The following is a 13369-nucleotide window of genomic DNA, read 5'->3' as shown; positions in this document are numbered from 1 at the left end:
ATCGCTGCTGCATATTTGTAGTACCTAACAAAGTGGAATGTCGTGTATTATATATGTGATACATAGCAGTTAAGTTGTGTGGTTCACAAAATAGTCAAAAGCAAAAAGCTTGTAGATACTCGGAACAAATGCAATTCTTACGAATACTTTTAGTCTATACACAGAAAAAGCTGGCTGAAAAATAAAATGATTATTTTTAATCATTTTAACAGTTATTAATTGTGTGTATGTGGCAGGCCTGTGACAGGTAGAGGACAACTTGCCTAAGGCACCATGTGGGTTCCAAGGATCTAACTTGTCCCATGCTTGGCAGCAAGCACTTTATCACTGTGCCATCTTCCCAGTCCTAGCTGTAGTTTGCAGTATATTTTATACTGCAGCAGCCACTGGCTTGTGTGGGAGCTAGTGCCTAGACCAAACCAGGATTGCTTCTCTTGAAACCCTCTGGCACTCATTACGTGCTTGATGAATAAATGGATGGACAGGTGGCTGTGTACATTTCTCTCACTTTCTCAGTTTCTTTCAGTAAATCCCAAAATATCATTTTCCTTCAGAAATTCTGGCATGATTCATTCCGGGTCCTGCCCTGGCCATGCCTTCTGTGTTTCTCATTCAGCAAGAAGTCCACTCAGATTTAGTTCACATTAAAAATAAACAGAGCTTTTGATATCCAAATTGCAACTTGCAGGGTATTAGAGAAGATAGGGAATTGCAATTTTACATACGATTTTCCCCGATTTTCAGCCTTGAGATTTCTCCCTTGAAGACTATGGCAAATGTGCATCCCTCTTTGAAATGTATCAAGATGTAAAGGGGAATTTGAATGTATTAAAGTTTGCAGCAAAGAGAATATAAAATGTAAACAAGAAAGAACAGTTAAATGTGTGAGTGGATATGGGGATGGGTAGAATGAGAGACGGGAACCATGTATGTGCGTCGGGATGGATAGGAAATATGATGAACAGATATGAGCTGAGGAGGGGTGTGAAAAGGATTGAAAAGTTGTGCAGGTGGGCGAATACAAGAATTGGTGGGCAGGTGTAGTATGGCTAGATTAGTGCATTTGCAGAAGGAAGATGGGTGGACAGAGGAATGGATGGGTGGATTGTGAGTCCGAGAAGGATTTAAGAAATTGGTAGATATTTTGAGAGCATGAATGAAATGTGTTGAGCACCCTTGGGTTTTCCCCGGATCAAAGATCAGATGAGCGGTTTGGACTTCTCTCAGAGGGAAAGAGGAAAGAACACTCCCACAAGTTCCCCACTTTTCAGTCCCCACCCTGGCCAGGAAAGCACTCTCCACTAGGATGGATCTCTCCCTCTCCCTCTCTCTCTCTCTCTCTCTCTCTCTCTCTCTCTCTCCCTTCAGCCTCTTTCTTTCTTCAGTTCCTCCCTAAGATAAGTCCAGCTTCCTCAGCTTCCTGGGAAAACCAGTCTTTCCCTAGCCAGGTTCCCAAGTTTAGTGGCAAAGGAGAAACTGGAAGATTTAACTGAGAGGGGCGAGGTCTTAGAACTCAGTCATTCTCCTTGTCCCAGGCAGCGCTTCTCATAGGCTGGTAGGCTGGGCCAGGGTAGGAAGCCTGTGGAGTGGCCCTGGAGAACGTGGGCGCACGGGGGCTGGGGGGGGGAGGGGGGCGGCCATTCTCTTCTGTCCAAGAGAGCAGGGCAGGAGTGCAGGGGCAGTAGCGAAAGCAGGCTGGTGTGTCTTTAAACTTCCGTTGGCTGCTTAGTCACAGCCCCCTCGCTTTGGGTGTGTCCTTCGCGCGCTCCCTCCCTCTTAGGTCACTCACTCTTTCAAAGCCTGGAATAAAAACCACAGCCAACTTCCGAAGCGGTCTCATTGCCCAGCAGCCCCCAGCCAGTGACAGGTTCCATTCACCCTCGTTGCCCTTCTCCCCACGACCCTTTTCCAGAGGCGACTAGATCCCTCCGTTTCATCCAGCACGCCATGGACAAGTTTTGGTGGCACACAGCTTGGGGACTTTGCCTCTTGCAGTTGAGCCTGGCACATCCACATCAGCAGATCGGTGAGTGGCCCGCCACCGCGCCTGAGGACTCCAGCTGGATGCCTCTGGGTTGAATCGCCCTGGGGAGGGACTGTAGTGAATTGGGCTAGCAAAGCAAAGCTGGGATTTGGGGCTATGCTATTGGAAAGAGTTTACGCCTGGGAAGTGCTGCTTTGGTGAAAGGAAAAGAGAAAGGGAGAAGAAAGTTTGCTGGGCAAGTTGCCCGCAGATTTTGGGCGAGGTCCCCATGCTTGCTGGAGCACATGGCTCAAAAGTAACTGTACTCTTGGATGCCCGCAGCCTCTGTCCCGACTAACAGGCTCTGGTGCTCAAGGGCTCCCCAAGCCTGGCTAACTGTGGCTAGGCAGGTAGAGGCAGACACTGGAACAGACCTGTAGAGCACTCCCCAAGGTGTGCACATAGCTACAGGCCAGAGATTGGGCAATGAGCTTTTCAGAAAGGAGCCTTGAAAAGCTGAAGACAGTGGGTCCCAGCTTTGACTAGTTTTCGGGGCTCTTAAAGTCAGCTTTGGTCACCAACGGCTTTATTTTAGCTTGTGGGAGTTTGAACTGGTTTGTGTGAGGCTCTGAGTGGCCTAAAGGTTCCAACATGGACCAAGGAGGACACATAACCGGAGCAATAATTCGACCAGCCGCGCAGTGCTTGCAGTCTAGGCAAAGTCAAACAGCAACAGGGTTCATATTTGCTGCCTGGCAGCCTCAGAGCAGGAGGGGACCTGTATCAGGGTAACCTGTGAACTTTAGCGCAGTCCCTAATATCCCATCTAAATGTGGTTGGTGACTTTGGTGGCTGTGGAGAGGAGGAGCTTGGGCCAAATATCCAGTATGGCTCATTTTCAAGCGTCCCCCCTCCTTTATCTATATATGAACAGATAATTCCACGAAGGCTTTGGTTATCATCAGCATAGTTAAATTTTCTTTGAAGAAGTGCCAGCTAGGTCATTAAGTCAGCTCAGACTTCAGTGAGTTCCTCTCAACAAGAATTACTAAATCCAGTTCTGGGGGTAAGGGGTGCCAAACTGGGTTTTTTTTTCTTTTTAGACATGGTACGTTGGGATTAGAAAATCGCACCTCCATTGTTGAATGTTAAATTTTGAATGCTGATGCAGAAGTAATGCAAATAATAATTGCAGTAGGACACTATTGGCCATTTGTGTGTGTGTTCTTTGCTGTGCTATGTTAGGTAATTCACATAAGCTATCTCATTTTATCCTCATGGTGATTTGGTGACAAATGCTCCCCCCAACACCTTACCAGTAGGGAAACAGAGGCTCAGAGAGGTTAGGTGACTTCCCCTAGTCACACAGCAAGGAGTGGGGCTGGGTGTGAACTTGGGTTCATTAAGTTCCCTAGCTTAGACTGCCATGGGATATCTAAAAGCAAGTGCTAGACAAAGTTGAAAAGACCTTCAGGGACAGTAACAGTCTAGCCAGCAGAGGCTGCAGTGGAGGCTCCCATAGGGAGCCAGAGCTCCTAGGATCCATTGGAAGGCAGAAACATTCAGGATGGATGAGGGAAGGACAGAGAGAGCCTGGACCTGACCTCAGAGGACAGGAGGAAGGTTGGCACACTGCTCCCACCTTTGTTGGGGCTGAGGAGCCGAACTCCCACATTTTCCTGGCCTGTCTCCCGGCTATTCTAAAAGGTCTACTCCCAGATACCTGTTGCCCTTCCAACCCCCCCTGGAGTCAGGTTCTGAGGCCAGCAGGCTCTCTTCTGCCTTGGGGTTTCTACCTTCTTGTTGTACAGTGTGGCTCCAGGACAAGTAGAGCTGGTGCCAGTAGCAGCAGCTCCATGGACCCTGGCTTTCACGCCCTTGTAAAGCCGATGAAGGAACTGAGACTCTGAAATGAGATGTGACTTAGCACAGGATGTGTGTGAAAGAGAAAGGGGAGGGAGAAGAGAGGCATCATGGTTGCCCCATTCTGGGAGTGACTGGTTTGGGAAGATGATGAGGAAGCACTGAGACCAGCAAAGTTGCTGGTGGTGGGGCTGAGGGTGGGGAGGGTGGGGAATGGAGGTGGAGGGGCGTTGGGGAGGGGTGGCGTAAGAGGAGGAAGCATCCATCACTGTGCTGGCAGTCAAACGGTAGAGAAGTGGTGGAGGCCTAAAGCAACTTCTCCCCCAAGGGAAGAAAGTGGCCCTAGACCAAAGGCAGAGGGGACAAGTGTCCACTTGCATCTCTCCTCTCCCTTTCCAAAGATCGTGGTTAGGAAACTGTACCTCTATTGTTGAGGAAGATGGGGTTCATCTGGGAGTCTTGGGACTTGGGGACAGCAGGCACCGTTCTGCTTCCTCTGAGCATTGGCAGTTAGAGTGTAGGCTAGGCCTTCCCAGGTGAAGAAGTAAGGAAGCAAGCCCTGTCCTTGCTGAAGTATCTCCATTCACTCAGTTACTCCCGGGTACACACAGAACATCTATTTCCTTCTAAAATACAGTGAGGAGTTAATGTGTTGGGAGACTCTGGCAGCTGAGGAGAAAAAAAAAAATTCTATTTTCTGCCAACTTCCCCTTACGCAGGAGGGGATGCTGGACCACACAAAATTCCTAGTCTATGACAGATCTCCTTCCATTCATTCCCTAAAAGTTTCCTGATTCACTGTCACAGACTCAAAAATGGGAACTTTAAAGATCACTAAGGAAAAAAAACCAACCCTTCTTTTCCCCCAGAGGAAGCAGACCATGGGAGACAGGGATTGGTGAGTTGCCTGTTCCGTTAGGGTGTGAGGACATCTTTGAAATACTGAAGTCTCTGGAGTACTGTGGGAGCCCCAGTGTTTCACCTGAAGTGGTGAGGAGGAAGGTGCGGTCAATCTGGGGTGTGGCATAACATTTTTAAAAAATATTTTTATTAGGTATTTTCCTCATTTACATTTCCAATGCTATCCCAAAAGTTCCCCATACCCTCCCCCCTCCAACTCCCCTCCCCACCCACTCCCACTCTTTGGCCCTGGCGTTCCCCTGTACTGGGGCATATAAAATTTGCAAGTCCAATGGGCCTCTCTTTCCAGTGATGGCCGACTAGGCCATCTTTTGATACATATGCAGCTAGAGTCAAGAGCTTCAGAGTACTGGTTAGTTCATAATGTTGTTCCACCTATAGGGTTGCAGATCCCTTTAGCTCCTTGGGTACTTTCTCTAGCTCCTCCATTGGGAGCCCTGCGATCCATCCAATAGCTGACTGTGAGCATCAACTTCTGTGAAAAATATGGAACGCTTCACGAATTTGCGTGTCATCCTTGCGCAGTGGCCATGCTAATCTTCTCTGTATCTTTCCAATTTTAGTATATGTGTTGCCGAAGCGAGCACGTGGTATAACATTTTTAACACTTTCAGTGCTACCTACACACTCATCACAGTTTTGTATTTTATGGCTCAATATATTCAGTTTGAGTTTAAGAATTATGATCACCATATCTTACCCTAAAGAAAAATGGTACCCAAGACAAACCTTTCTTGTTTCATATGACTCTTGAGCATTACTGAAAAATTAGAAGTACCCTATTTTTCATTTATTTATCTATTTGTTTATTTATATTCATTCATTAATTTATTCACTTTATATCCCGATTGCAGCATCCTTTCTCCTCCCAGTCTCCCCTCACATACTTCCTCCCCCATACCCCTTCCTCCTTCTCTGAGAAGGGGAAGGTCCCCCTGGGTACGAACTCACCCTAGCACATCAAGTTACTGCAGTACTAGGTACATCCTTTCCCACTGAGGCCAGATAAGGCTGCCCAGTTAGGGGAATGGGATCCACAGGCAGACAGCAGATTCAGGGATTGCCCCTGCTCCAGTTGTTTTTGAACACACATGTACACATCTGCTACATATGTGGAAATCCAGCCCATATTTTCTGGTTGGTGGTTCAGTCTCTGGGAGCCTCCAGGGGTACAGGTTAGCTGACTCTGTTGGTCTTTTTTTGGAGTCCCTATCCCAGAAGGACCATAATTTTAAAATCCTAGCATATTGCTAATGCCACCCAGTATCCAAAACCCGTAAGAAGTGCCACTCACTGCTCAAATTCAGTCAACAGTAGTTGTTTGTTTTTTGTTGCATGGCTTTGCAGTGGTCTCACACATTGAGATTCTCCTAGCACCGTTTTCTCGATAATGAAATCAAGGATCCAAGGACACAGGAGTAGAGTTGAGGTGCCCCATCATCTACCATCACCCCATCACTACCTTTGGAGGATTCTGGAAGTAGCCGGTGGTCTCTCACTGTTCCTGCCTGCTGTACTCAGCAGAGTGATCACGAATAGCCTCTCTCTCTTGCCTCCCTCCAGAAGGCTGTAGGCTCCTGGCTGCCCTGCCTTGCCCTCCTCTGTCCCATCTTTCCCAGGACTCAGCCACAGCTGTTAGAGATGCCAACCTAGATATTTATTGCTAAAATAAGTCCATTTCCTTATCAGAGTCCAGCTGCCCTTTTAGACATGCTCTCATTTCTAGGCTTGGCAAAAAGGGAGAGGCTGCTCCTTACCTAAGAGACAAGTCAGGGCAATACCCCTTGCCTGCAAATTAAGAAAGGTCCCACAGACACTCCTGTGCTGCTCTCGGAGGCATTTTGGATGCAGTGACCCATAGAGAACTGCTGTTATATACTCTTTAGATGGTTAAATATACTCACCCCATTTGAGGGGAAGTCTTGAAATCCCAGGCAGTGGGTTGACAGGGCTTTCTAGAGAAGTTACAGCTCTTGAACCAAAATCCACTGAGAACCTCTAGAAGCAAGTGGCTACCCAACCAGATAGACTCAGTTCCACTAAAAAAACAGGAGGCATGTGTGTGTGGCAGGGCTGGGGGATGGCTTCCCCAACAGCCTGCCCTGGGGTTGCTTGCCGACAAGGTATGAGTTACATTAGTGTTTCATGAGGACCTCCATTTGAGCAACTCTAACCAGAGCGTTCGTGGGAAATGACTCTTGTGAAAGTGTGAGCTGAAGCAGGTGGCAGCTGTGTCTTGGCCCCGCAGAGTTTTTAAAGGGACTCTTCTCTCCTTCAGAGAGCGATTCTTGGGGTTTGTACCAGAAGCTGATGACTCGGTTTACTTTGTGCCTCTGCTTGAACGAGGACACAAGCGGTTTTTTGAGGAGGGCCTTACATTTGAGCCCAGATTTTCATTCACTTAGTGGTCTCACATTTTTGTTAAACATATACTTCACTGAAACTCAGTGACAGAGTGTTTACCTAGCATGCATGAAGTCCTGGCTTCAACCTCCGTCACTGGGGAAACAAACAAGTAAACCAAAACCTAAAAGCAAACAACCACAAGAAGAACAAAAACCAAAATCAAACCAAACAAAACCAAAAAGCCCATCCTAGCTCCAAACTGGCCAGTAAGGATTTGGGGAGCCAGGACCGATAGTGAGAAATGGAAAAGATGTTTCTGCTACCTGCCTTCTGCAGCCTCGTGGGATATCCTGAGGGATTCCATCTAATCAAGGATTAGATCTCACTCACTTTTATGGTCCCAGATCCCAGTGCAGATCCACAATGACGACCAGAAATGTTGGACTGAAAAGAGTGTCTGAAATAGAGAAATAAGAATTTTCATGTATAAAGGCAGGCTAGCTGACACACTAAGTGTGCAAATATGCTTGTGTATGACAGCACGCTGAGAGTGTTGACATTCTCCACAGTGTGTGGAGAAGGTTTGGCTGGCCAACTGCTTATACAGGGGCTTCTATGTCCTCTTCCCAAGCAGAGAGGTTGTCTCTCTGTGCTTTTGGTGGCTGCTGGCTACGGGGTGGGTCTAAGGAGAGGGTTAGTGGATGGCTGGGAATGGGTTGATGACACCAAACTCACACTTAAACCTCAAAATGAATCACTGTCCAGCAGCAGTTTGCTCTGAGAGCTGCTGGTCTGACACTAGGAGTCCTTGAATCAGAGACTCACAGACCCTCTGAATCACACTTGGTTCTGGCAGGTGGAATCAGCAGGGAGTGATGCAGGAACACTTCCCAGAACACTCTTATATCTTCTATGGCTCACTATCAAAATGACACTACTGTATCCCACTAGTGCCTAATCTGCAGGAAGCCTGGCAGCTAACAGGGCACCCAGTGGCTTCCTCTGCAATGAGCTTGCCCAGCACGAAGTTGCTCAAGCCTGGAGTAGGTCCTGCATTCCTTAGAATCGCTTGTCTACCAGTGCTCAGAGACTGCCAAACACAGGATTTGGGGATACTGTTATGGGGGCTAGACTCACAGAGCCAGAACTCCATGAGGTTGGGGTGCCCCAGCTGCCTGGGTGTGCCCGCCTGGTGCAAGTGTCCCTCCTTTGTGCAAGTGTGGGCAGACAGACTCACAGTGGGTGGGGAGGGCTTGAGTCACCAAGGATATGATTTGCAAAACTCAGGTCCCAAGAACCTTCCTCAAGTCTTCAGCTTTTGAAAGTAAAGGTTAATTGCAAAACGCCAGGGTGGAAGGAAAAGGTCATATGAGCAGTGATTCTGAGCATCTGTACCTTCAGCAATGGCTGGAAGTTAAGGCACTTTGAGAGCTCTTACACCGTTTGTATTTGCTTTTTAGTACCGAACTGTAGGTTTCTGAGCTACCATTACCAATGTTAATAATCATAACAAACAGAACAGACCCTCTCCTTGTTTTCTATAAACTAACTTGTCCAAACTATGCACCAATCTTATAAAAACAGTGCTTTTAATACCCTCTTTCCACATATGAGGGAACCAAGGCACAGAATTTAAGGAAATGGGCCAGGGCCACATAGTTGCAAAATGAGGGGACTGAGATTTAAAACCAGGTCCTCATGTGAGTGCAGGTCCTGAAAGGGTCCAGAAGTACGTGTTGGATACCCTGGATCTGGGGTTACAGGCAACTGTGAGCCACCTCGTATGGTGCTGGGAACTGAACTCTGAGCCTCTGCAAGAACAGCAAGCACTCTTAGCCACTAAGCTATCTATCTCTCTAGCTCCTTGCCTTTCATTTTAAAACCTGGCATCAGAGGAGAGTACAGAACTTGCAAATAAAAAGGGCAAAGATCATGTCCTCGAAGCTGCTCTTTTATCACATGATCAGGAGTCTAGCTCCTACTTTGTGGTGAGGTTTGGGAGTTAAGTTAATGGGGGATGATATGTGTTTTTGTTCATGGTTGCTTCATTTTTTATTTCTCTCCTTGGTAAAGGTGGACTTTAATGACTGATGTTTTTCTGTCATCTAAGACTGTGACTTGTAATTAAAGAAAGCAGAAGGAGGCATGGGACAAATAAACAGTAACCAAGTACTTCCGATTTGTTGACAAACCCCTGAATCCAGGGTCTTCATGCTATAAACAGGAATTGATGGGAAGAAAGGGAAACTGAGACAGGAGTTGGCTTTTACATCCAGGGCAAAGAGGACTTGGTCCGGGGTAGCTCTTCTTCTCAGCTCTATGGCAAACCAGGTGACCTGGAATTGGCTTGGTGTACAGCAGACAAATGTCACTTGGGCAATAAGATCCTTTTCTTTGGGCATCCCTGGCTGAGAAACAAGTTATTCAGGAAGAGAGGAGGTGAAGCACTTGGGCACATGTGACTCAGTCTGTAAAAGGGCTGCAGACCTTTAGTCTGGAGGCAGGAACTCATTCAGGATTTCCCATCTGATTCAATGTCATGCATATCTTTACTATTAAGTGAGTCTGCAGTGCCTTCCAAAAGTATCACGCACCAACCATGAATGAGGCAGCACTGTTTCTTATTTCATTTTTTAAAAGGATACTAGTGAAACCTCTTTGCAAGGATTCACCACCATTGGAACTAAGACGCGAGGGAGAAAAGAGTGGGTGCACACACCTGGCCCTTGCCTTTGCCCTTGACAGTCATTTCACTATAATCCTGACCCCGTCTCTGCAGGTTCCAGAAGCACCAAATAAGTATGTCAGGCACAAACGCTGCCAGTGATGACTGTACCCTGCCTAAAAAGCCGAGTCTAACAGAGATGAGTTCCAACTTGAAGCCTCAAGAGAACTACTTGCTTCTTTTCTGTAGCTACCAGAGAGCTGTAGGGGCTCCACACTGGCAAAGGGAGGACATGGACTGAGGGAAGCCCAAAGAGCAGAGGCCATGCATGCATGGGTGAGGTTTGGAGAGGAAATCCTCTGGCAGCTTGTCTTGTGTTGGATCCTCTGTTTTTCATGATACCTTAGAGGTTATGTTCACTTAGAGATTACGTTCACTTATTTATTCCTAAATCCAATTCCTCTCCTCTACTGTTCACTAGTTAGTTGTTCATGCTATTGTTGCATTGCCTGACCATTCGTGAGAACTTCACTTAGGGTGATGCCTCAGTTGGTAAAGTGCTTGCCTTGAAACACGAGGCTCTAAATTTGCTCCTCAGCACCCATGTAAAAACCCAGGAATGACAGTGTGCACTTGTAAGTCCCAACTCCAGGGAGGTGGAGATAGGAAGACTGTGCAGCCAGCCAAGCTATTTGACAAGTTCTAGGCCAATGAAAGATCCTGCCTCCCCCAGTGGAAAACCCATGCATTATGAACATTTTTGCATACACCATAGCTCCAGCTACTGGCACATTTCCCTAACTATAGTAAGCTCTCATTAAATATTTAGATGGTTAACCGAATTAAATTTCTGGACTTAATCTTAGAAGAAATCACCATCAGTAACTATTCGAGATATTTTGGGTAAGTTCTGGTTGTCTTGTCTTTCTTTTTGGTCTCTAGAAAACATTTTCTTCCCTCGTGCTCCTTGAAGCAAATCTCAAACTCCTTGAAGTTTCTTTTTCTGGGCACCCTCTTCAGCTTAAGTGGATCTTTGTTAAGGTTTGACAGGTCAGGCAAGGCAAGGAGGTGAAAAAGCCCATTAGATTTTGTCCAATAGAGTAGGCCTCTTGATTTCCTTTAGGTCTGGCTATGTGTATGACTCAGTTATCTTAAAAGCTGACCTTGAATATAGTGACACCCCCCCCCCCCGCCATCATCAAAATCCTGTTCTCAGCAACATTCTGAGACACAGTGTTGGCTTTTTGGTCCCTATGTTTAAAAATGTGTGATGAGGTGGAGAGAGGGAGTGTCATTTCGTCCCATCAGTGGTTTGCAGATCTAGGAGCTGCTCCATGTAAAAAGACAGTTGGTGCAGGGGGGAGGGGGAGCTTAGGGGAGGGTGGTGCTGAAGACTCCATGGTTGTAAAACATGAAAGATTCTAGTTTACTCTCTCTGTCACCCATGAGCAGGGTGAGCTCAGACATTTATGCTAGACCAAGATTCAGCTCAAGCTTTCTAAAGTTCCGCAGCATACAGAAGTGCTCTCAGTATAGAAATGATCCTCTGTTTTGTTTCTCTCTGTCACTAATTCACTATACAGTTCCTCCCCACACCACTGTCCTCTATTTTCTCCCTGTGTAAAAGGAGAGAGCAAGACCCTAGGTGATCTCTATGGTCCTGTCCAGGCCTCCTGTTCTATAAATTCACCACTCTGAGTTCACTAATAACCATGCTTCATAAAACTTAGTGGAGAAAATAACACTACTATAATATCGTAATAGAACAGTACCAAAAATGTGATGTTCAGTGTGGATTTAATGTCATCAGTGAGCTATTAATGCCAGAAACAAGCACAAAGACCCAGTTATACTCCATAAACAGCAGCAGGCAAAAGTGATTTCTAGGGACAAGGACTTTCCCTCCTCGTACACTATCAAATTCTCCCTCCTTCTTGGAAGGGGATAGGTGTACCCCAGTCCTGACAGAGAAGCTAACAATGTGTCTCAGCCACACAGCTTCCACTGCAGGGAGCTAGGCCTGGAATCATGGGCTGAATCCAAATGAAACACTGCTTGTTTCAATGATAATTCAAACAGTATTGTCCCAGGAGGTCTGAAAATACAGCTTTTGTGAGAAGAAACTATGTCTTTCATTCTTAAAGTTTCATGAGCATACTGGATTTCTCAACCTCCTTCAAGGAGCCTTTACAGCGTGTTACTACAAAATGATCCATGTATTCAACCAAACCACCCACTATAATATATGTACACCTTGGCTGCAGCAACGGCTCACTGGTTAAGAGCACTGGCTGCTCTTCCAGAGGACTCAGGTTCTATGCCCAGCACTTGTATGCTAGCTTACAAGTGTCTGTAGTTTCACTTCTGAAGGACCTGACACTCTTTTCTGGCCTCTGAGCATACCAAACTCAGGCATGGGCCATGGACATTCAGGCAAAGCACTCATGCACATAAAAAATGATAATAATACATATGCACATATGATATATATTATGCATGAATATAAAACATGTTATATACATATAAAACTTTAGTAGGGTACTGTACTAAAGGCCAGTGAGATGAGTTTACTCCTTCTACCAAGAGACTTCTAGATCCTTGTTAAATTTTCTCCTATAAATCCAGAGAAATTCTTTCTCAGTGGGAGAAAAAAAGAAATCATAAATGCTGTGATACTCAGGAGGTTTTGAAAGGGGGGGTCAGGGGCTGAATACCCTGTCTACTTCCAGCCCTCAGTCAGTGACTGAAGGTCTTCGGTCAGGTTGTAATCCTTTCTGCTTGTCCCCACGTCATAGTCACCTGGAATCCACCAACCTTTGATGGAAATAAAATTCCAGATAGTTTCACCTATTGTGTCGTAATTGTGCCCTTAGTTGTTGAGTATGGTTCTGCTGTCTGTATTTCCAACCAGTTATACAGACATCGTGTTACTCTGAGAAAAGTGAGAGCCCCCACAGTGCCAGCAAACAGCCCTTTGTCTTGGTCACAGATTGGCTGTGGACATGGTCCCTCTTTTATCATTGCTCCTGTTTCCTCAGATATAAATTGGTGACAAGCTGACCAGTTTATTATACTGAATTGTGTGATTGACAGGTGGAAGGAAGTGAGGGATGCCTGTGAGCTATTCTCGGGTATGTGATAGGTTGGTAGCTAGAAGCTACTAACTTAGTAGAAGTCACCAAGCTTCTAAGTAGAAGCTATCAAGCTACCACGTAGAAGACAGGGTGTAACTGAGTGGAGATGAGAAAAAGCAGAACATGCTCCTGAGCTGCTGGTATGTAGGAAGATCTCTAACTTCTAATCTAGTTAGACGATTATACTGACCTGAGCTGCTGGTATGTAGGAAGATCTCTAACTTCTAATCTAGTTAGACGATTATACTGAGTGAGGGGAAAAAAAAGAACACAGGAGAAGGGGAACAAAGAGGGTACGTCATGAGCAAAATGTTTAAAGGAGTGGATAAAAGTATGACATCATTGAACTTAAAGGTTATCTACATAAGACAGTTCATGTTGAAGAGATGGTTGCAACAGATTCCAGGTGACAGAATAAAAATGACATTGTCTATAGGGTCCAATTCTCCCTCAGAGGCTCAGAGGAAGCCCCCAATC

The 13369-nt window shown here is 46.1% G+C and overlaps 1 protein-coding gene and 1 non-coding gene across 12 annotated transcripts in view; one reads left to right on the top strand and one right to left on the bottom strand.

Moving 5' to 3' along the window:
* The first annotated feature begins 1624 nt into the window (after positions 1–1624).
* Positions 1625–13369, top strand: part of Cd44 (CD44 antigen) — a 90529-nt gene continuing 78784 nt past the window's right edge. For 6 of the 11 annotated variants that reach the window (NM_001039151.1, NM_001177787.1, NM_001177786.1 and 3 more), the window contains exon 1: positions 1629–2026. In NM_001039151.1, coding sequence (NP_001034240.1) covers positions 1948–2026 — 79 coding nt within the window. In that variant the 5' untranslated portion in view covers positions 1629–1947. Of the gene's footprint in view, positions 2027–13369 lie in introns of all 11 variants that reach the window. The other 5 variants (XM_006498649.2, XM_006498647.2, XM_006498645.2 and 2 more) reach the window with 1 other exon arrangement.
* Positions 5228–5334, bottom strand: Gm23731. The gene has a single exon (XR_003954262.1). It is a non-coding gene; the product is annotated as a U6 spliceosomal RNA (small nuclear RNA).

This window comes from Mus musculus, chromosome 2 (genome assembly GCF_000001635.26).
Source record: "Mus musculus strain C57BL/6J chromosome 2, GRCm38.p6 C57BL/6J".
NCBI lineage: Eukaryota > Metazoa > Chordata > Mammalia > Rodentia > Muridae > Mus > Mus musculus.
This window is presented reverse-complemented; position numbering and strand designations above follow the sequence as displayed.